We start from the raw sequence: 24526 nt of genomic DNA, 5'->3' as shown, positions 1-24526 counted from the left end.
CAATCAACCTTTGTTTTCCACTTCAACACAACCTTTCTGCTTTCTCTAAATTATCAGATCAAGAAGGGAAACAAATGATCTCCAGTTTGAAGAAGGTGGTATATATACTGATTGCTCTGAGTTTAAGGTAAGCATGTTTTTAAAGGGCAGCAGAACTAAAGCACTGCAGCAAACAAAGTCTTACACATGACTTAGTTTGGCGTTTGAGAAATAAAACTCAAAATCAGTGGTTGCTATTTTTATTTTCGTTTTAGATGAAGACATTACATAGCTGTTCAGTTAGCTACATGTAACCATTTTGCAGTTATTCTTGAATAAGTACTTCATTTTTATGTTTTCTTCTTACTTTCAGCAGCTAAAGAGACTTTTGCCAATGAACTAATCACTGAATGATTAGTTCATCATTCAATGAACTAATCATTTGTTGAATGATTAGTTCATTCATTCAATGAACTAATCAGTCCTGAAATAAGACCAAAGTCAGCAGTAGTTTCTTTAAAAAAAAAAAAAAAAAAAACCTCACTAAACACTAAAATAAACCAGCTTCTTGGCAATACTTCAGTCAACTCTAATGTAACCTTTCTCTAATGATATTGTAAATCTGTTCATTTTTCTCACAACCCTTCCTCTATTGGATCAGAACTGGATTGTATGGATTAGTCTGGCATTCCTGGAGGAATCCTGAGCCGTGTTCCCACCCGGCGCTCCACACCCTGACCCTCAGAGTGCCTCCGCGTTTCCCTCGTGATGAGGGGCCGAACGGGTTCTCTCGAGGGCTAAAGATCCGGGGGTTTTTTTGCGAGTCATCGTCTGTGAATCTGTTCAGTGGGCACAAAGAGGCGCATCCACGTGACGTTCAGTCCGAGGGATATTTTTGACTTGCTTTCCTCTCATAGGACTGATGTGATGGTCCCAGATCACACTGGAAAATGAGCAATTGCAGAAGAGAAAGTACTAATTGGGAGTCAGGGCTTTAGCTCCAGGTGTGTTGAGGAGGACAGTAAGAAACACATTTGAGTTTGTCTATAGGACTGGACTGAGCTGATCACATGTTGTATCTTTGTATAGGATCTCTTTAATAAAGAGGCTTTAGACAATGTTTGTTGTGACTTGAACTATTATTCCTACAGAATACCAGTCTCCTGATGGCTACTTCCAACAAGATGAAGCACCACTGCACAAAAAGTCCTCCAGTGTTTTCCAGTCACCAGATCTTAATCCAATAATGCACCTTTGAGGTGGAACAGGAGATTAACATGACAGATGTTTGCTGGGATTTTGACCCATGCCTCTTTACAGAAACGCTCTAACTGAATCAGGTTTGTAGATAAACCTGCAGATCATTTTTAGCTTTGCCCATAAATTTTCTACGACACAGAGATCCACGTATCGGGTCATTGTCCATCTGGAAGGCCCATTTCAACTCAAGTTTCAGCTTCAAGGACACCTTAAAATGTTTTATTTCTTCATAATGACCTTCCTTCATGATGTAATCGTTCTTGTGAAGTGTACCAATCCCTCCTGAAGAAAAACACCTAAACATCATGCTACTATCCCCCCATACTTAACATTTGGCACGGTGTTTTGTAGGATCCAAGCTTCTCACCTTTTCCAAATACAACACTGGTAGCCATTACCAAAACCTTGGATATTAGCTTCATCACATCACCTCAAGTATTTGTCCCAGAATGCACCTGAAAACTATTTTTTTTTTTTAAGTATTTTTCCTCTCAATGTGGATAACGAAACCTATCAGCCCCACCCAACATTTTCACAAGGTCTTTTTTTTTTTTTTTGGGTCGATGTGCACATTTGGTACCCAAACACGTTCATCTCTGGGACAGAGAACCAGTCTTCTTCCAGTGTGACGGCTAGAGATTCCCATCCTGGTCACACTCGCACCTTTAGGTAGAGACCAAGGATGGATGAACTGCAAAAACAGAACCGACTCGGAAGAACTTCAAGTTTCAATACTTCCTGCTTTAACCTGTTTACATCTCGCTTTCTCACGGGACGAATCCCAGAACCTCAAACTGACTAATTCACCACGGAGTCGTTTCATTAATCATTACATGCATTTATTTGAGAGAAACAAATTTCGCCATACATATCTTTGTGATTACCAGCACATTTCAATTAAGTTAACAAATCATTATTAAAAATGTCTAAAAATTAAAGCATTACAAACAGTGTGGGCGGCGGGGTGCGGGGAAAACTACCATTTGGGTGGAGAATCGCTGTGGGACCGATCGCTGTTTCCGTGGAGGAGAAAAGAAAACACAACCTGCCTGTTTCTGCTTCTGGGGAACAAAAAGCAAAAAATGTGAAGGCAGAGAGAGCTGGACCTCTTCACAGAAACATTAAATGGATGTTTTAATGTTCAAGTCTCTTGATCTAAAAATATTTAGCTGTTGAGCTCATAATTCTTCTTCAAGTCCGAATGAAAGATAAAACAGCCATCAGCGCCCCCTTGTGGCCAATGATTCGCTTTGCAGGGCTGCTGCAGAACAAGAACCTCGACATGTTTACAGCTTTCTGCACCCCAGTAGTCAACCAATTAAACCCACCATTTACTCCTATAATAGATTATCCCGTCCCGAAAAACGTCCTTTCATCTAAATATTTTCTCTAGTTTGCATATGAAATATACATCGAAAAGGGCGTCGGCTTTAAAAGCAACCCCTTGGGTAAAACAAGCAGAAGGAGAGATGGAAACATTTTAAACCAAAAAGATGTCCAAAAATACAAAAATAAGTCATTTCTCAAAGCAGCTGAATGGGTGAGAGTTATGAGTAAAAGGTGAAAGACTGAGGGAAACAGAAGAAGGTGCGAGGAGTTTGGAGCTGAATAAACTCAGGGGAATAAAAACAAAACAAAAAAACATATCTAATCCGACTTCTCTTCAAATTGACAAGTTCTGAGTTATGATTTGTGCAATTCTGTAATTTGGGATTAAATTCCTTATGCCAAACACAAAACGGAGGTTTCGATCGTGCAAAACGTGTTTCAATGTTCTCCGTGTCAGATCTGGACAGCAAGTAAGAGGACGCGGATTCCTGAGGGGCCAAACAGAGCAGAAGACGAGAAAACACAGGGGAAAAAAAAGTCACTTTGGCAGAGGTCCCTTAGAGTTTTATTTCTGGTGGGGAGCAAGAGAGAGAGAGAGAGAGGAGACCAGGAGACACACACAAAGTTTACATTTACACAGATGGATAAACATCCTCAGGTTTCTTGGATACAAAAGCCTTTAACAGCAACTTACTCCCAACCTCGAGTGTTTTAAAGCCAGTAGGTCTGCTCAGCAGGGGGCCACTGTGTTTCTCGTCGTCGCCCTTACGTCTGAGTCGTGAAAAACTGTGAATCGATTTGCCTGACGACAATCTACGGAGAGCGAGCAAGGGCTGTCAGAAAGGTCTTTGGTTAGTGTTTTACCCTCCGCTTCTCTGTCCCTGATCAGTCTGCGACTCATCGAGGCTCACGGAAACGTCACAGAACGGGAAAATGTAGTGATAACGGCGGGGGGATCCCTACGCCTCCCCCGAGCTTTTACGTGGGTGATGTAGCTATGGATGTAGAAAGACTTCCTATGTGTCACAGGTTGCGCTCCGTGTGATGCTGTCCTCTTTGTATTTTTCATGTTGGGAGCTTTTGACTTTAACACTGCGTCATCCGTCCCTTCGCAGGAAGCGTTGTTGTTTGTTTGTTTGTTTGTTGTTGGATAACGTGAAGAAACGACAAAGATATTGTGGGACAGCCGGTCGTGTTGCAGAGCTTGACGAATCGTCTTAGTGTTGCTTCCATCTGTCCTGGCAGTCCCTGCAGGGAAACCAGAAGCGGAGACAAATCAGTCCTGAAAGCAGCAGAGAGTGCGATTCAACTAAACCACGATTTGATGGAAAAACTGACGTTTGTGGTTGTAACGCGAAATTAATGGGAATGGCATCATTGAGCATAAATACTTTATTATCCGACACCAACAGAAACATTAATAACTCAACGTACGGGTTGGAGAATATGGACTTCAATTTGTAGTGCTGCGTTTAGTGGTACGACTGTGATGATGATAAAAATGATAAGAACTATTATTTCTACTTTAGGTAAGTGTATGGCTGAGCCTGCATGACAGAACAAATACAAATACTGCTTTTGAAAAATATGCATTTGTTATACGCTTTTTTAGGACAGCAGTCAGTCAGGAAGTGTGATTTGTATCACTAAACTGCACACGGCAAGTCAATTTAATCATATTTTAAAATTTACTGATTCTTTCATTGAACAAATAGTGGATAAAATAGTAAAACTAACAATTCCAACATTATGGAAGTTTTTTTAAATTATTATTATTATTACTTATTATTATTATTATTTTTTTTCAAACATTAACTGGAATTTATCATGACAACGATAAATCAAAATTCCTTTTGTGATAAAAAATGTAGTTGGAAAACGATAAGACAGTCGTACTCAACGATGCTTAGAAAGTCTGAAACTTTTCTATTTCTCTCTCTAAGCTCATTTATCTTTTAGCTTCTCCCTTTAAAATATCCATATTTGTATGATATGAATATGGTGTATTCAGCAGTAGATTCATCAGCACTTGGAAGCGTGAAGACGACGTTTGGCCAGCGGGTCGTAAGATGCAGATATTCACCAGTTTACGGCGCGTCTCTCCCGTTGTCCATGCTGGCCTCCAGCAGCAGCTCCTCCAGCTCCAGTGCACAGCTGGAACTGACTGCAAGGCGATGCAGAACAGATGTTTACAACAAATAAAACAACGTGGAGGGCGAGTCCTCTGAGGAGGAGCAGCGACTCACCGTGCTCCATCACACAGCTGCCGGGCTTCGGGGTTTCGCCGTCCAGCAGGTGGAGGGAGAACTCCGTCTTCAGGCCGTTGGGCAGAGCCGAAGCGACCACCTCTCCGTCCAGCGCCTCCTCAAAACACTCATCGGCCGAGTTCTCGTCAGTCGACTCTTGGTCTTTAACTTGTGAGCCTGGATTCACGTCAGCGCCGTCTTCAGGCGGATTGGAGGACGACGGAGCCTGCTGGCCGGTCCGGACCGGGTCAGGACTCGCTTCCTCTCGGCTTGGCTCGTCGTCCGTTGGGTTTGGGGGAGGGGACTCTTCTGGTCCTGCTGTCTGGTCAGCGTTTGGCTCTTCCTGCGCAGGTGTCGGCTGAGCCAGTTCATTTGTGGAGGGTCCCTGCCCGCCGTCTTGTCCCTCGTGTTCCTCTATTGTATTGCTTCCCTCTGCGGCGTCGGGCCCCTGAAGGGGGCCGGCCGGGGGGCTCGTTGGCTTCAAAGCCACCTCCGGCAGAGGAGAGGAGTTTGAAGGCAATGCTGGTGTTGGCAGACTTGGATCCATCAATCTTGCTGGATCTAAAGTTCTGGCTTTCGCGTCCTCCGACGACAGCGGGTCTAGTTTGGGACTCTGAGCAGCTCCTGGTCTCTCCTCTGTCGTTTTGTCATCCGTAGATGAAGCAGGCGGGCTCTCGTTGGCGCCCCCCGGTGTCAGTTGTGTTTGTGCGGGTGTTACTGTCGTCGAGTCTTTCGGCGGGCAGAGGGCTGGAGGAGCTGCGGCTTTCTGCAGTTGCTCCGGTGGGCTCTCCACCCGTGTCACCATAAATATCTTGTGGCCCCTTCCGGGACTCGACACGGAGATGCAGCGGCCGGGCGAGGGAGGCGTCCCCGGAGGCGCTGGGACCATGGACTCTGTGACCGTTATTCCCGAAATCAAAGCTGGTGCTCTTGCAGGGGAGGCAGAGGGGGGTAAGGGGGTATGTGAGGCACTAAGGGGGGGCTGACTGACTGGAGCACCCTGGTTCGACACAACGGGAGAAGACTTGGTCACCACCTCCCCCTCGTCCTCGGTGTCCGAGTCGGAGTCCAGATTTCCAGGAGGAGCGGTCGTATCGGGGCTCGTTTCTGACACGCTGTCCGTTTGTGATGCATTCTCAGTCGGTTCGCCTTCCTCCTCGCCTTCCTTTCCCTCAGCTGAAGCCGGTTCGTCTTCCTCCTCCTCCCTCGTTCCGTCTTCTGTGGCTATTTCAGCCATGGAGGCCGACAGCTTCATCTTCTCCTCGGTTTCCTCTTTTTCCTTCGCAAGGATGAAGTTTCTCTTACAGCCGTTCTGGATTTCAGTCAGCAGGGCGCGCTGCGTCTCGATGAAGCTCTTCACCTGAAACACAAGAGCGGAGACCGGAGGAAGTTAGTCAGGCAGCACTTCCCTTCTTTGGTCAGGAGTTTAAGTTGTTCTTAAAAACCTGAGGCTTGGTAGTGTAGTGTGTTGAGTAAGGCGGCATTTAACAAATTGTTTTAATATTAGGGCTCCATTACATTAGAAAGAGATCAAATTGTGCTGCTATTGTTAAATATTGTGACGACGACATCAATTGCAATTTGGAAAGTTTTTCCTCTCTACTGTCGCTACATGCATGACAAGATGTCACTACATGCTCATCCAGGAAGAGTGGATGCCGCAATGACTCGATGCAATCTGCTGGGTTTTATTAAAAAACTTTTCAACTTGAATAATAAACCAAACTTGTTTCACGACTCGGATCGACTGGAATGTATGTGTGATTAAATTTAAATGACTTTTTTTAAATAAAGGGCCTTGAGACGACGTGATTCGACGTAAATTGAATTGATTTCCTGCAAACACTGAAATGTCGCTGAGAATTAAAACGTGATGCATTCAGGGTCTGGCGGGAGAGGCTGCAGCTGTTGTTATGGTTACAGCTTCTGAAGAGGACAGTGATAAATATGATGACGATGAAGGATATAAGACCTTTGATGAACTGGACCTTTAGACCAACAGCAGACAGGTGGAGGTCTGCAGCCCTTATGATTTCCAGTGTCTCGTTTGAGTTGTGCTTCACAGTGACTTCATCTTTAAATGTAACATTACTGTAGTTCATGCTAAAACAAAGCGGTGACATTGACCAAAATGTCTCGTCAGACATTCTCCTGTGTCTAGATGAGCCTCTACCTTCACCTTCCTTTTAAAACCATGGGGTCAAACTGAGAGAATGAAAAAAAAACTTTTCCTTTCCTTTATTTTTAAATGCAGTTGATGCTTACACTTTCTTTCTTGGGTTCTCGGTCGAGGTCGAGGCGCAGCAGCGAGTTGTTGACCTTCAGCGCGAGCGACAGCGCCATCAGGCCTCCGGTCTTGATCTCATTCTCCCGCAGGTCCAGGCGCAGCAGCCTGGGGCTCTCTGCGATGAACTCAGCCACAGCGACGGCTCCTGTACGGCAACGTTAATGCAGTCAGATAGTTAAGACCCCAAACACTGCAGAAGACACACACACACACACGCACGCACACACACAGCTTTAGCTCCCACCTTCACAGGACAGCTTGGTGGAAGCCAGGCCCAGCCGGAGCACAGACCGGTTGCCAATCAGTCCGTCCTTCAGCTTGTGGACTCCTTCGTTACCCACCGAATTGTGGCCGAGGTTCAGAGTCTCCAGACTCTGGGTGCATGGCTGAGAGACGTGAAACACACATTCATCCTCAAGCTCACGAACAAAATAAGATATAAAATAAGACATATTTTTAATGCGGTGGTTGGAACCCTGAATCATATTCTCTGACGCTGAAGAGGCATTAAAAAGACAAAGAGATGCAAATGTTTCTGCATCGAGCGATTTGATCCATGTTTTGATTCTGAAAGGTTTTTTGATTCAGAAACCAATTTTCTGTAGATAATGTTTAAATTATGTGACTGACAAGAAGAAAAGACAGTAGAAACAAAGATAATGTTTGTTTAAAATAAATTTAATAAGACTCCATACTGCATCAAATACCACCAGATTATATTTGAACAAAAATAGACTTAGGTTAGAACAGGTTCGATTTTTCTTACATATCAAAGAATGATTTCAAAATATAATTTTACATAAAAATGAATCAGATTTTTGATCATAATGAATGGATTCAGAATTGCCAGGACAAGGAATCGCGAATCTCTGTGGAATTTATTTTTTTCTGTCCTTTAAAACAAAAAAAGACAGCTGCTAGTTTGTATATCTTACCTTTAAACTCTATGTGCAGTGGAGGCTTAATAATTTTACACTGCACAGTTTTTCTCAATGCACAGCTGAATATGGACCCATTTAATAATCTTTAGAGTCTGTTTATTCTAACTAAAGTCCCACTTTTCACTCTTCATTATTCTTAGAGAAATGTGGTTAGATGCTAAAAAACTGAGTTAAGTAAGAAAGAAAACTATATTTTGGGAAAAAGCATTTACATATCATATGTGTGGTGGAGACAGTGTGTGTGTGTGTACCAGTGCAGCAGCGAGGTAGCCCATGCCATTGTGTGTTAGCTGGTTGTTCCATAGCACCAAAGTGACGAGACCTTTCCTTTGCTCCTTTAGTCCTTCACACAGGTAGGCCAGACCTGAGACGACAAACACATACCAATATAAGAACAACAACAATAATAATAATAATAATGAAGAGTGTGCATCATCTGAATGTTAAGTACAGCGCCTTGCAAAAACAGTTCTTGCTCTTTAGCAATGTTCACATTTTGTCAAGTTACAACCAAAAGCGTCAATGTGGTAAAGTTTGATTTTAAGGGACAAACACTGAACTGATGGATAACTATGAAGCAGAAGGCAAAAAATAAATAGTTTTTAAACCTTTTAGAAATAACTAAAAAGCGGAGTGTACATTTATTTCAGCTTTTCTGGCCATTACTTTGTATTGGCTACGTTTGTTTAGGTTGTTTCTGTTCAGTCATTTTGCAGGACAGCTCATCTGATGGGGAGCATCTGTGAACATCAGCTGCCAAATATTTTCAACAGTAATTATAGGTCTGGAGCATTTTAGAGTATAAATATGGCTGATGCAAACCATGTTATTGGAGCTCTGGCTGCACGTTTAAGGTCGTCTTCCTGCTGGAAGGTGAACCGCTGCTTAAGGCTCAAATCTGCTCCGCCTCTTAAGTTTTCTTCCAATTTAATTCATTTCACTTTATTCATGTGGCATCACCTCGCAGCAAAAGACATCACAAGGTATTTCATCTTTTCTCGCGTACCTGAGTCTAGGATGTGGTTATTGCGCAGGTCCAGAATCTGGATGTTGTAGTTGAACTTGAGCAGGTTTCCGAGCTGAGCTGAGTCCTGCAGGCTGTTGAGCTTGTTGTCTGCCAGGTACAGCTCTCGAAGGTTCATGTTCATCTTCAGCGCCGTGGCTGACAGAGGAGAGGGCGGTTGAAGCACAGCGAGTCGCCGGAGGGATACACAGAGAGATCAGATTTCATTTCCTTCTGAGAAAAAAAAACAAAGCAAAAAAACCCAGCAGAGAGGACAGAAAGAGGCTGCCTGTCCTTTGCATGTCTGACCTAGTAACATGAGCGGCCTGCCAGAGAGACCGGCGTTCTCCAGGTGGAGGACTGCCAAGCCGCCGCTGATCCTGAGCGCCCGGGCTACGAACGGAGCCGAGTGGTCCAGCAGAGGAGTGTTACGGGCCTCCAGATACTGCAGGGAGCTCGTCTGCGGGGGAAACGACGACAGAGGCTCAGCTTCAAACACAAAACCAAATCAGGCTCCTTTCATAAAGCAGCTGATATAAACTAATCTACATTCATACCTCTGCAGTTGCAGCTGCTCAGCAGATGACATTACATTTATAATCTTAGTTATTTGTGTGAATCAAATCAACATACTGATGTCAGTTTTTTTTTTCTACATAAGTGATTTGAATTGTTTTCTGTTTAGGTTTAATCTCATTCATTCATGCGCAGCAATTTGCCAAAACATTAGTCGATTAAAATTTAAGAGTCCTAAGGAAATGTGTGTGTGTGTGTGTGTGTAGTCTTCAGGAAGGTCCCCATTAATAATCCATTGGGTTTTTTTTCTTAAAAGTTTTTGTGGCACCAGCATCCCACAGTGCGTTTCTGCTCTACCACTGAATCACTTTGAGATCAAATGACTTCATTTAGGCAAACGGAGCTGATCAGATGACAAATTAGCTGCTCACCTGAAGAAAGCTGTAATTTCAGCAACTTTTGCTTTGTCTATATTACTTGTTATTGAGCCTTAATAAGCATGGATTGGTATTAAGGTTGGATGATTGGATAGATACATCTTTTTGGCTATGAAGTGCTTTCTGACTTGATAACGATGCTTGACCTAATGCTGTTTTAACCTAATGCTGTTTTAACTCTTCTGCTGCAAGCAAAGCCTTTGTTTTCCCCAGAGAGACTCCAAATGCATCTGTGATTTATTTAGTCAAACTCTGTACAGAAGGAGAGCATCCTATGTTCAGAAAATACATTTATTTAAATAATCACAGTAAGCTAAAGTAATCCCAAATAGGCGAGTTGTAGTTTTATACGGCAATCAATTAATGGATTTTTGTCAAATCAGTCTGTGCATGTTTACGTGTTTTTGCCCACAAAAAAAGTGCAAATGTCTCTGTTTGAATATTTCGCACATCGTCATTTGTCGGACCGATGAAAATCGATTAGGGAAATGTTACACGTCGCCCAATCTTAGCTGGTATTTTACAAAATCATGCAAATATTTGGAATCAGTATTCGTCTCGGAGGAAACAACTTGTGATTCGATTCCCCAAGAAAGTATGAGAAAGCACTACTACTTGTTATAAAAAATAAAGTTATAAAATATTACACAAAACCAGCAGAACATGAATTACGTACATATTCTCTTGTCTGTATTATACAACATCATCCTGTGGCTTATGACACATTTTTTTTTAAAAATTATGTATTTTGTTGGCAAAGCTTAAAAACTCAATAATAATAATAATCACTCCTATGGGAATGTGTTGATATAAAGAACATTTTATTAATACAAGTTAATAACATTTGTGTAAATAGTTTTTCCTGAACGCTGCAAATAATGTGACTTTTTTTGTGTTTAAAAATGTCTGAAAAAAATAATCTCATACTTTATACGATTTTTTTCCCCACCAAGCTTTTTTTCAAACATTGATCTAAACACCAAATTGGTTTTAATTAGTTTCGTTTTCGCAAAACCTCCGAGACATCATGTGCTGTAAATCTGATTGTGTATTTTCCATTTGCACATGGTTAAAACTGGGAAAAAATTCATTTTAAGGTGGGAGGATTTGAATCTCCGAGTCAGAAAAAAACAAAACAATCGATCTCTCACCTTTCTCATCATGTGAGCGGCGGCCTGCCATCCCCGTGTGCCGATATGCTTGTTGAAGGAGATGTTGAGATGTGTGGCTGATTCGTAGTACTCGATCATGTCAAAGAGGGCCGACGCACCCTGAGGACGACAACAACACGAGGATGGACTTTTAAAAACATCACAAAGGGAAAAAAATAAAATAAAAAATACACAAGTTCCAAGTTGTTTATTATGTCAGAACATCTTAAGAAATATCAGAGGATTTATGAACGGTTCTTCGGGACAGGTGAGAAATTAGAGGCGTTTGCATGATACCTTTTGAAGTGTTTGGGACTTTCTTTTTTAAGAGTTCCTCTGGTTATGGTATTTTTATTTATTTATTTATTATGAAAACAAGAAACAAACAAAAAAACTCACATGAATTCAACACAATTAACACATAAAGATGACTTTAAGTGTGTTCTCTGAATATAAAAGTTCGCTTTTACACATTCAATATACAACCATTTGTAGAAAAAAAGTTCAATTATAAAGAAAACTTGGTTGAAGTCTTTGTTCCTGTTTATTATACAAGACTAATATGAAATCAATTAGTTCTCCTCCTTACCATAAATAAAGCTACTTGAGAGCAGAAAATATCAAAGAAATACATGTAATAAAATTAAATTAATATTAAAATCTGAACAAGTCAGGGGCAATGATTTCATCTTAAAAGATTACTTTCTTATTAAACAGGTTTATGATAAAATATTTTAATTCACTGGTGAGGGTTTTCCTGTCTATTAAAGACTTCTGCTTTTCTTTACAGTCTGATCTGCAAATTTAGATTTTAAAACATAATAATGGACATTTGTGTTAGAGCTCGTCTTATAGGGGTAGTAGTGTTGAGTCTGGGAATAAATTAAGGAATCATCAATATTTATGCATCACATCATGAGTCCCTAACATTTATCTGATTTAATTAAACTCAAAGTGCAAAAAAAAAAAAAAAGTATAAGCTGTTAGTCTTCAAGATTATTGGTAAAATAAACTCTGATCTTCTAGTATGCTGATCGGTAAATTAGCTGACTGCCATCACAGTAACTCGTCCCTCAACCACTAGATTAGGTTTAAGTATAATCATCAAATGTAAAGAGAAATAAAGATGTTTAGTTACTTGAGTTTTCCTTGCCTACAAATGAAATAGCAGCAAAGTTTGGGGCAAAACATGAGTGTGATTTGTATTTTCCCTCTGAGGACAGAAATGTAGAAGAAAACGAAAACCAGATGAGCCAGATAACGCATAACGTCCTCTGACCTTTCGCCTTCTCGTGCGTGTGCGTACTGGGAGACGTTGCAGAGTGTACACACGCGTGTTTATCTTCAGGGCGGGGGAAGATGAGTCACATTCAGTCTAATAAAAGCCACCCTGTGATCGCACTCTTCATGCCTGCTTCTCCACATATTTCTCAAAACACTTCTCCACCGAACCACTTCTCTGCTTTCATCCTCCCAAAACCGTCCCGACATGAGGCCGCGATGCAGATGCGACTCTCTGCCAAGTGTAAACCATCTTCTGCATTTCTCTCCCGCCCACTTCAGAAAACGAATCCGTCCTCAAAAACAAGTCGATGCGCGATTTATCCCCGTTCCTTTAGAAAATCAGACAAACCAGCCGAGCCTCTTCCATAATTCGTCCTTTCAAACTTCTGTTTCATCGGAGCCCAAAGCGAGACACTCGTCTGCAGTGACTCAGTTAATGACTCACTGAGCTAATTCATTCATTTTTCCGGAAAACTGCTCCAAATCAGTAAAAAAAAAAAAAAGAAAAGAAAAACCTTTAAATGTCGAGCTGCATTTGTTTGAATACTGTGAAGGTCGTATCTTCTAGAACGCACATGTATAAGCAGCATGATTCATCCAAATATTAAGGCCTGATGGCTTTTCCCTTCAAGGGGACAGATTAGAAAAAAATGCCACAATATATAAGGTAAACAACAAATATTTAGGATAAAACTGAGACAAAGTATCTGTAACCTTTAGGACCCTCTCAGGGAATAAAAAAAAAAAAAAAAAAGAACAAGCAAATGATTCAGATTAGCAGCAAAAAAGCGAATAGTTTCTCCAAAATCATATTTTAAAGAAAGTCCAGCAAACAATTTCTTTCAAAATCTTCCCCCAGCATCAAATCAGGCTGAATTCATTGGATCCAGGAAATCAAGACGTCTGTTTTGTTTAGTTTCAGTGTGAAATGGTTTCCAACAGTAAAATGGCTTTTTATTTATTTCTGCAACCAAGAGAAAATCATCTCAGTTCAGTATCGGAGGTTCAATTAGGCCACATCATGTGAAAGAAATAAATAAAAGACAGAGACATCGTTAGTCTCTGATTTAGCTTCAGATTTAGTTTTTTATCTGCAGATATCTGAAGGTAGAGTTTGTGACTGAAAATGAAAGCAAGATTGGAGATGGTGGTTAAATTAGCATTAGTAAGTGCTCTTATAACTTTTGCTACTGTGCCATTTGAACTGAAACAAGATGGTGCTGTAAAGATAAGAGCAAAGAGATTTAACTACTAACAGAAATTTTAAGCATTTATGGACAAAACTCTGATTTCTTGTTTGAGTTCAAGCCTGAGCTTGATTTACTGAGGTTAAAAGATTTATAGCCGAGCACTTTTAGAGTCAAATTTTCCACTACAACTAGTAAAAAATAAAAACAGCTTGTTTTTGTTTTTTGTTTGAATAATGTCAGAGATGTTTAATGAAGACTAAAGACATCGAGAGTCCTTCAAAAAAGGGACGTCTGGTAAAAAAAATAATAGTTAAATAAAAAAGTAGGTTTGTCCTTAGAAGCCAGTTCATTGTTAGAAATTGAGTGGAAAATCAATCAATCACATCAACTTTATGCACTCGGGTTGTGTGTCTGTCTCTTGTCTGTATTGTACAACAACATCCTGTGGCTTTGGAATGAGAGTTTCTACAGTCAGAACCTGGATCCCAGTTCTCCGTACACCAGAACATGTGCTCAACCCCAACATTTCCAGTAGTTTCTTTATTTATTTTTTCACAAATCAACATCTGGGACAATCAGACAAACCCATGACGACCCCTCTGAATCCTGGAGAGGACGATCACAGACTGGATTTGGAAAGAGGAAACAAAAACACAGATGGAGAGATCATTTCAAGTTATCTTACATCTTCATCCAGGTTGGTCTGCTCCAGGTCTATCACTTTAAACTGGACTCTCTTCAGAATCTCCTCCAGAGACTCGCACGCTTTGTAGTCCAGCTTCTCACCTGAGCACACAAACACACACATTTGAGTATTTATGTGAAGCAGGAGAAGAAACAAGGTCAAAAATACTGTAAAGCAAACCGGAGTCAGTAGGGACAAAAAAAAAGAAAAAAAAAGAATCTAAATCCTGATTTTTAACTTTTTTTTTCCAGTCAGTAAACACACCACACTATGCCCTATAAAGATAAACTGACAAAAACACTCTGGAGTGGAAGACGTTACTGAATAATGAAGAGATTTTCAGCTGTTGAACATAAAGTTGGAGGAAGAGCAGACATATACATTTATACCAATGCAGTATTTTCTACAACGTTTTGAGGCGTATCTGGAGTTGGAGTGAGCGAGACCTTTAGTTGACACCAGAAAATCGACATGGAGATCGTTTCTGTTTTGATACAGACAGGAGTCTGCTGTCGAGAATGAAACTTTTAAAATCTTAGCTAACACTTTTGGTAGCAACTACTGCCCTGGTGTTGCATCATCTCTGCTCTTAAAATGAATAATTAATGAACACTTACAGCAGGAAGATACGCAATCACAGTTTCTTTTAATGTAGTTGTTAAAGAGAAATTTGAAATCAGCAGGTCGAAGTTTTTAATTTTTTATTTTAAAAAAAAGGTGACCATAAATCAGCCACAGCATTCTTAATGGAGCGTCTCTGGTTTCTGCACATTTCTTCTGAAAGGTCAAAACAGTCATTTCCAAATAATATGGAGCACATCATAACTCAGGGGTAGAAAACATTCGGCACAGTTTCCAGTTATCCCCACAGTGGCTGTTCCAGCAGGTTCACCTCAAGTTCAAACTGTGCTGTGTTCAAAGAACTTGCACAAGAATGCAAAAGTCAGATCTCAGACTCTGCACGTCTCAGAGGGGAAAAAGGTAGAAGTTCATGATGAGAAAACATTAAAAAGACCAGAGCGAAGCGCCTTATATTGGAAAAGTTGTATCTGGAACTAAAATAATAATAATAATAATAACCAAGCACAGGATTTTGGAACAATAAAATCTGGAGTCTTGCAAAGTGAGAACCTCATCCTGATTTTAAGGCCCCTGGTGTGACTTAACAAAAGCCTGCAAATTTCTTTTTACTGAATATAAAGACGATAAGAGACATTTCCTCTGGATTAGGGTTGCACCTAATGATTATTTTAGTAATCGATTATTCTGACGATAAAGAAATAGCACAATCTGCATATTTTTTATTTAACTACTAAAGCACATTTGTGGAAGTGCATCAAAAGATGCAAATAAGGAAATAATTCAACTACTTTTTGGGAAAATGCCACTGAAGGAGTCCTGGGTAGAACAGACAAAGAAAAGACAAAATGTTTAATTTTTTTTTTCTTTTACAATTTTGGCTTAATTAAGGCTCTGACTGTGTTGTTCTTTCAGCAAATGGCCAACACTTTGCTTGTCTGACAACGCTTCTTTGTTTTGGCCAAGTAAATGAGGTCTAAAATGCTGCGTGTTGTTCATCTGAGCTTGTTTAAATTAACCTATTAAAGGCAGACAAAAACACACAAGTTGAATGTACAGCACTGCCTGCGACTGCCGTGTTATTTTTGTGCTCACCCTTCAGATCCAAGCATTCGTTTCGCTGAGTCAGGTCTTTCAGTTCCTACAGAAACAGAAAGAAACATGGTCAGAACGAGTTCGTTTTGTCCACCAGTCTGCAGCAGACTTTGCTTTTCACCATGATGAAACTTTCACGTCACAGAGGAAATTCAATAAAATCTGTACGAGCCATTTGCATCACAGAGCTTGTGCAAACCGAGATAAACCTTCGGTACAAACATTGGTTTCAAGACGGCTGAAGCTGCTGACTGAGTCCCAGTGATAAGTTTAAAAGGAACAGCGTGTCGCCAGCGGAGCGACATCATTGGTCAGTACAGGTGGGATACTCAGGACAGATCATTTCCTTTTCTCTATTCTCTATTGTGTTCTTATAAATCATACGCCTTAAAGTCTCTGTATCTGCTGCTTTACCACAGTTAAAAAAAAAAAAAAAAGAGTAAAAGAAGGAGTAGTTAACGATCTTTTGGCGACTATAAGATTAAAAGCTTCCCATTAGAAGAACACGACTTATATGGAGACTAAGGGTGGCATTCCTTGGCTTCCCTCAGCTACAGCTTTGCACAGTTTAGACGCAGCTTGAGGAGTCTTTTAAACAGGAACAGCAACAACAATGTGAAAGTGAAACTAAACTTCAAACCACAAAGTCATGCTATGAAAACCTAGACAAATGGGTTGTAGAGTAAAAAAGGAGAAGTATCTCTTAATTTCAGGTTTTGATGCAGCCCTGAGGGACATTTTGAGGAAAATGAAAGCAACATGAAAGCAAAACCTAACACCTTTAAAAAAAATGCTGCTTTCGGCCTTGATTAGAGTGCCACTTATTTCTTCAAAAATGTATTTTATTCTCCATTTGAGGTGAAACATCTTTACCCAAACTAAAAAAAAACAATAACTACCTTCTTTACACTAAAAGGTGGCGGCAATAAAACGAATACTGATGAAATCAAAGCAGAACCATACTGGATCAATTCAGCTTTGCCATTTGGTACCCAATCTTTATTATTATTTATTCCTGGAAACAGCCTAATTTATTCTTTCCTTTCTTTCTCATCTGGGTTTTCATCACCCGGTGACCTTTTGGACAGATCCACTTGTATCCAGTGTGAGCATCTGCTGCTGTGAGACTGTCCAACGTGCTACATATGACATTTGCATGCAAATGCTTGTTCGTTACACTTGGAATATATTAGCCAACAATTATTGGGTTCCAAATAGTCCTTCACAAAATGAATACTGCACACAATGATAATGCTATGACTGTATAGTCGCAATACATTGTGTAGCCCTAAAACAAACCATTTTGTCCTTAACCACTGTAGACATAAACATTCTCCAATCTTAATAAACAATATGCTAAGATCTGTGATATAAACACCATTTCAACGATGTATGGTCAATTTTATTTTATTTTTTTAAACAAACTTTTTTAAATATGTAGAGCCCCAATATCAATATATATGCCAATCCAGAACTGCACAGGATTCTGGGGGATGTAGGCAGAGAAAAAAGATTTTAGCTGATCAAGCTAAGCTTGGTGATTTGCCTCACCCTCACCCTTTGGTTGCCTAGCAACAATCTGCTAAGTAACTTGCGCAGCAGCAGATTCAGGTTTTGCCATCGTGTCTCAGAAGTGCTTAAAAATAAAAATAAACAACGGAGTGGAGTGAAAACTGTGGACAAAACAGTAAAGGTCACACCACCAGTTTGGCAGAATTTCAAATATAAAAAAAACAAAAAACAAAAAAAAAACAATTAACCGACATCGACCAATATCAAACGTCTAATATTGTGGTATGTTTTTTGGCCATGTCGTCCAGCACACAGACATGAATTTAATGTAGATAATTCTTTTTAATTGGACATGCAAACACTTCATCACAGCGAACTGAAATAAAATTTAAATTATTCCTGCAACTCGGCTCAGCCCGGCTATGATCCTGTGAAACATAAACGTAATGAGGGTTTTAGAGGCGGTGTGCTGCACCTGCTGGTTCCCACGTGAAACCAGCCTCTTCACTGAAAAAGTTAGTTCTTCAAATTTTCACATCCAGAGCTCCTCGTGTATGTTCACCTTGACCACTGACTGACTGTAACGGCACCGCAGATTGAAGGCTGGTATTTAACCTCCTGCCCTGGTAAAACATCCAACCAGGCCACACAAACACAAAAACACACAGCATGCTCTCCTCAAAACTATGCACCAGCAAATCCCAGTCTCTAGATGATTGCCCCATCCATTCAGGGTGAACTCCGCAACCCCTGCCCTACTGCCTCACTGCTGTGGCTGAATGTAACGATGACAGAGTTCATGGCCTCTTGCATGACTCGGCTGGTTTCAAAAACATGATGTTATGGTACAAATACCACATGCAAGAAGCTGAGCCATTGTTGCACTAACAGAGCGACATGAAGTGCTTGAGATAACGGAGTTTGTGTATTCAAGGGAGAAACAGACACGAGCGTTAACAGTCTCTGGTGACATTTTGTGAAATCAAACTAGACTCCGTTGAGGGAAGGAGACGGATCTCTTGGGGGATTTTTCAATAGGTCTGTGCTTAGCTGCGATGAAAATGGGCACGTCAGGAATGCTGACCAGATCAGAGCAAGTTCCTCTCTCTAAGCTCTGCCAGAACCCAAAATAAAGCATGACACATCATGGATCACTTCATGAGTGTTTGTGCTGTGGGTGGACTTTCAAAGACCGAGAGTTTTAATTTCTGACCATTTTCATTTCTCATTGTTGCTATGTGCAGAGTTTCAACATATTTTTAATTCACAGTGACTTCGGATAGATCTTTCCAAAGGGGGTCACGATTTAAACGTAGAAGGTGAAGGAGGGAAAGGTGCGTGATGGATGGATGGATGGATGGATGGATGGACGGACGGACGGACGGACGGATGGACGGACAGACAAAGAGAAGGGTGCATACAACTTTTACAGAATTAAATTGAGAATATTTTTGAAATGTAAATATTTTGACAATTCTCTTTTTGTTTACCCATTTAAACATGAAACACTTTTCTAAACCTCCTTATGTAGAAACCTGGTATACATGTTAAACTGGACAGCATATTACAGCTACAGCATATAGCTTTTATACAAATATTTTTTCATATTTACTACAACTGTCACTATGTTACATAGTTACATAAACATATTTAAACATAAAACTGTCACTATGTTATGACATTATAACACAAAGTACATAATTTGTCAGAAAAACAAACAGAAACAGTCAGTCAGTCAGGAGGAAGGTCTTGCTAGTGTCAATCATTCTGGTGTACGCGCTGCTGGGTGGAAACAGCGAGATTGTGTGTAAAAGCTCAAAATTGCTGGTTTGCCGCAGCTGTGCAAAGGGCAGAGAAACAACTCACCATTACAAAAAAACTGTTTATCTGTCGACGTCTGTAGCCATGCTAATTAGCTTACGCATTCACGGCAGTAGGTGTGAGCATGATAGTCGGCACTATGACCCTCCTCCTGGCACTGATTGGTCATTTCTGACCAGGAGCAGAGTATTTCTGCAGATGGCAGCAGGACCACAAGGAGGAGGGAGAATAGCTCAATTTTCCCCTGATTATCTGTTACATAGTCTCGACATACTTAAAGTTTTAATAAATATGTAAAGAAAAAAGCACTATATTTTTTATAAAAGTTAGCATTCGGAGCTTTAACTAGCCATTAAAAAGTAACAATGTCTACAAAGCAGATTTTTAAGTAACCTAAAATGTATTTTAGTCGATCACAAATTAACAGCAGCCAGTTTAAAATAAAACTAATTTGTCCAAAGAGCCATATTAATCTGCATGATGCAATGCTTACCATCTTAACATAAGAGCGCATTTACTACCTCCTTCAGCTTTAAACATACACAGTGGATGTTCTGCAAAATAAATGACACGTCCTCTAACATATAGCTCTGATATGCAGCTTGTAAATGATAATGGACTTAAGGCAGTAATTCCATGTAAAAAGGGCTCCTGCATGTTTATCTGTACATTAAAAAGCTGAAAGCAGCCTATAATTTTACATCTCATTTACAAACATTTGCCAGTTTTTTTTTTCTTTATAGCAACAGCATTCAGGGAGAACATATGTCTACACAAACAAGCATTTAAAAAATAACGGAAAAACACTCCTGCTGCAGATGGAAAATGCAATCAAGAGAAATGTGACACAAAGCTACCAAGTGTCCAAGTTTTAGGACCCCGGTGGGAGGAACTGTGCAGCAGACATTCAACATGCAGCTACTAAATAGTCTCGCTCGCACGCACGCACGCATGAACGAACGAACGCACGAACGAACGCACGAACGAACGCACGCGCCAATGGCAATATGGAAAATCACCTGTAAGACGACTGGCAGGTCGCCACATGAGCAATCCAGCAGTACTTAATAAAGAAAGCATTTAGAGAGAAAAAGAAAACAGTAAATATCTGAGCAGCTCTTGCCAAACGCCTCTCACTGGCCAGTCATGCTTATGTGACCAGTTACCGCAAGGATGACTCAGCAGAAATGGATGGTCTCTTTACCGGACAGGAGCTCTGCTGGTAGACCATAAAATTGAAACCGCAACGGTCAACGTCGGACACAGGCTGGTAAAATTTCCACTGGATGTGACTGAAACTCAAGATGCAGCTGTTGTCGATGACAACATTTTAATAAGTTAAGAGGATATGGACCTTGAATTTACTTTCTCTAATAATTAAGGTGGACATTTCCAAACCCTAAAAACCCTGGCGTGGCATGTATCCAAACTTGTGGGTTTCCTGCCGTTCCCTTTGTGTTTTTACTAAATCAATTTATCTCCTGTCAGACTCTGGGGATGCGGTGTTTACCACCCCCACAGGAGATGTGAGTGCTGAGCTTGGGAGCAGGGATGCATTATTAATTCCTCCTGATTGTTGTGCCACTGCAGAGCACGCACTGTAAACCGTTTACTGTCCCCGCTTTACGGGCTTTGCACATTTATCGCGACCGGCTTTTTGAATGATGGTGTCAAACAAGAAAGAGGTCCAGATGAAAATATGTTCCGCGCTGCGAGGAGACCGGTCAGCTGAGAGTCTGGGATCTCAGCCTCGTGTGGATATTCACATTGCTAAGCTGCTGTTGTAAAGAAAATAAAATCAAATAAAATCACATGGGTACATTGCGGGAGTACATTTACACACTTCAGGACTATTTGTCAAATTTCCAGCGTGATATAAATTGCTGAAAGACAACAGTTTTTTCCCCCTCAGGCTGGCTATATATTCCCCATTTCCTCTAGCGCTGTTATAAAAACACATCTGACGTTCAGAGGAAACGACTCCCAAATGAGGAAACTCCAATACAGTAATAGAAATGAAGTTTGTGCGTCAGTCCACACACAAAGGCAGAATATCTGCAGAACAATACCGATACTTTAGGCTTCCTCCGAGGAAGACGAAGAGCTGAAGGTCTGACATGACGAGACTGAAGTCTGCAACCAAGCAACTAAAAACAAACAACTGGTCCTGATGACTGAATTTTTTATTTTTTTTCCCCCCGCTTTAAAAACCCTCAGTTCTGTCAATTTATTTACTGGTGATTTATAATCTGCTGTTTTCTTCACACAGACTAGTAAAACTGCATTCATCAAACAGTTAAAAAAAAAGAAAAAGACAAAAAGAGTATCCTGCTACCTGTGAAAAAACTGACTGTATGCTGCAGAAACTTTAGGACTGGGAGGACTGGGATGATGGTCCCCATGTGGGACTGTAAAGGCCGATTTACAGCGTCTGACTTTAAAAACTGTACAATGCAATCAGTAGAGCTGGGTGATAAATAGATTTGGTCAATTAATCACTATTTTTGCTTTATGGAGATTTAATTTTTGGAAAAATTAGGATTTTTTTCTCTCCCATGCAATTCTGGTTTTTATAGTTCAGAGTGATGTCAGCACACCTATGGCCGCCATCTTGTTTGACAAACATGTTTTACAGCTTTTAAGTATTTAGACTTTGAATTCAGGTCAACGCTGCGACAGAATATTAGGGCCAGACTAAAGCTTAACTATTTTAATTAGGAGAATACATTTATAATACTAACAGGATAAAGTTGTAATTTTATGAGAACTACTAAAACAACAAAAAATTCAATGAGGAATGTGGAGCATCTTATGAAATCATTCTTTGGTATAAGCTTTATAGATAATATTTAATAGACATCCAACACAAACAAAATTATCACTAGCAGGATTTTGAAACGATTGTGCAAACAATTACTGTATTTTCCGCACTATAAGGCGGAGGATGGTCTGTGTTACCCAGAAAGCAGTTGGACACAATATCGCAACACCGTGAGTGAAACCTACTATATAAAGCACTCAGGGACCATTTCTTTTTTATTACACATCCACATTTGTAGAGTACGGAACAAATCGCGTCGGGACGGGTGGCAACTCGGACTGTAGCGTCTATTCTATGAGCCTTATAATGCGGTGTGCCTTGTATATGAAAAAAGTTTTAAAATAGGCCACTCATTGAAGATGCGCCTTTTAGTGTGAAAAATACGTTAATTTTATTTTGCAGAAAGATCAGATCCTCATAATATTTCCTAGAAAAAATAAAAAAATTTTCCAGTAATTTTAAGACATTTTCTTCTGGTAAAATTGCATCCTTTTTCTGCCGATATTATGACCATTTTCTGGTAACAGAAATTCAGGAAAATACAGTCGTAAAGATTCTTTTGTTAGTCATCTTCTATGTCTCTTCAGATATACCCGACATATTTCCGTTCACTTCATTACAGATGTCAACTGTGACACACTTGTTATTAAGTGTCAAAATAACAAAATAATCTTTAAGACCGGACATTTTCTCGTAGCCTGGCTCTAAAGCTCTGTCGTACAACAGACGGGATAAGTGAAATAAAAACTACTTTTTAAAAATATTTTCTGTAGTCTGTGTTTTGGAAAACAAAGCAAGCCAACAGGCAAAATAAAATAAATAAATGAAAAAACTAGTTAAAGTTTACATTTGTTATGGAGATGTACTGATGCAGTAGTATTTATTATGGTGGGGATTGTTTTGTGTTTATTACGGATTAAAAGAAAGCAACATTTTCTGATGTCGCCTCATATTTGTTATCGGTTGTCTTGGGTCTAAATCTGCTCTTGGTTGACTGAAGAGCTTCTTTTGATTCGCTCACCATGAATGATTTTTGCCTGCAACAATTGCACAAAGCGGACCCGGCTTGACGGGATCACATGCAAAACAACCTACAGAGCAAGATTAGATGTTTGAGCTCATTATGTTTCCAAGGAAAAGCTCATTTTATAGCTGCTCCGTCTGCAGCGTGAAGGACTGCAAAAAACAAAGGTGAACAGCTCACAAAATAATAAAATAAAAAGGTTACTAGTTCCTAGGTGAGTTTTTTTTTTTGCAAGACAAGTGCAAGCGACAAAATAAGTTAGTCGAACTAGACCATTTAGATCCCACCCCCCCATTTACAATTTATTTAGTAAACATTTGTACATAAAAAGCCATTCACTAAATGTCCTTTTGTTGCATCTTACCTGTATTTGTTTGAGCACTTTGGGGACAGGTTTACAGTTCAGTTTCTGACAGGCCTGCTTGTAGGAAGAGAGGATTTCCTCCACCGTCACATTCTGAGCTGAAAAACACAACAAGAAGGTAAAAAAAATATATTTTTTAAAAAGTTTAACAAGAAGGCAGAAAAGTGAATAAGGATGGCTGGATTCTCTGCACACATTTGAGTGTTTAAAATGTTTAACAGTTGTGAAAGTCACAGAAACACTGAGCTCAGACTAACGTACTGAAACAGAAACATGGCTGTGGAGACACCATTAGGACATCTAATGCCTTTTAGTTATAAAGCTGTGCTTCAAATACAAATAAGTGTTACTATGACTGTATTTTATTCACTTTTTTTTTTAATTAAGTGAGAAAGATCTAGGAAACATTTATGTAGCCTCTGAACAGCACCAAGCACACCCTGATGCTACTCATCATCATCATCATCAACTCCTGTTCGACCAAAGCTTCCCTAAAATAAAGTGTGGGACTGAGACACAAAGAAAATACTTTGTTTTACTGCGACTTGTTTGTGTCTGAGCCTGAGGGAGCACTCCGCTCTGACACAGATCAGAAAACACGACCCTCCCCTTCCTCACACCCCCCACCTCAGGGTGCCCCCTACTTAAAGCTGCAAAAAGGAGGTATTGTTCTTGGTTTTTGTGTGGGTTAAGTGCAGTTGCCATCCCAGACTGTTGCAGAGGCTAACTCCAGTCAGATGACTGGGCAACATTCAAAGCTACTGTTCTGGCTGAGAGGCTCTGCTGATGGATGAAGCGAGGCTCTCATGCAGAGGAGGGAAAAAAAAATAAAAGAAAGAAGAAATAAAAGCCCACGACAGACAGACATGAAAGCCCAAATCCATACACATAAATTTAAAAACATGAGGCCAATTGAGCTGATTGACAAAAACAGGAGAATAATTATGGTCTTTGTTTCCTTGAGCACGCTCCACACACACACACGCGTGCACACACACTCAG

General features: G+C 40.3%; 1 protein-coding gene across 1 annotated transcript in view; it reads right to left on the bottom strand.

Annotated features, from left to right (window-relative positions):
• Positions 1 to 3106: 3106 nt before the first annotated feature.
• ppp1r37 (protein phosphatase 1, regulatory subunit 37) overlaps positions 3107 to 24526 on the bottom strand; it is a 37944-nt gene continuing 16524 nt past the window's right edge. The window contains exons 2-13 of the mRNA XM_015021488.1: positions 23525 to 23622; positions 15983 to 16028; positions 14309 to 14409; positions 11150 to 11269; positions 9355 to 9505; positions 9049 to 9204; positions 8294 to 8406; positions 7346 to 7487; positions 7080 to 7246; positions 4815 to 6174; positions 4652 to 4732; positions 3107 to 3816 (exon numbers count right to left, since the gene is read on the bottom strand). Coding sequence (XP_014876974.1) covers positions 4656 to 4732; positions 4815 to 6174; positions 7080 to 7246; positions 7346 to 7487; positions 8294 to 8406; positions 9049 to 9204; positions 9355 to 9505; positions 11150 to 11269; positions 14309 to 14409; positions 15983 to 16028; positions 23525 to 23622 — 2531 coding nt within the window. The 3' untranslated portion in view covers positions 3107 to 3816; positions 4652 to 4655. The remainder of the gene's footprint in view (positions 3817 to 4651; positions 4733 to 4814; positions 6175 to 7079; positions 7247 to 7345; positions 7488 to 8293; positions 8407 to 9048; positions 9205 to 9354; positions 9506 to 11149; positions 11270 to 14308; positions 14410 to 15982; positions 16029 to 23524; positions 23623 to 24526) is intronic.

This window comes from Poecilia latipinna, unplaced genomic scaffold (assembly GCF_001443285.1).
Source record: "Poecilia latipinna isolate Pla-1442-1.1 unplaced genomic scaffold, P_latipinna-1.0 Scaffold85, whole genome shotgun sequence".
Lineage (NCBI taxonomy): Eukaryota > Metazoa > Chordata > Actinopteri > Cyprinodontiformes > Poeciliidae > Poecilia > Poecilia latipinna.
Note: the sequence above shows the minus strand (reverse complement) of the source record. Positions and strands in the feature narration are given on the sequence as shown.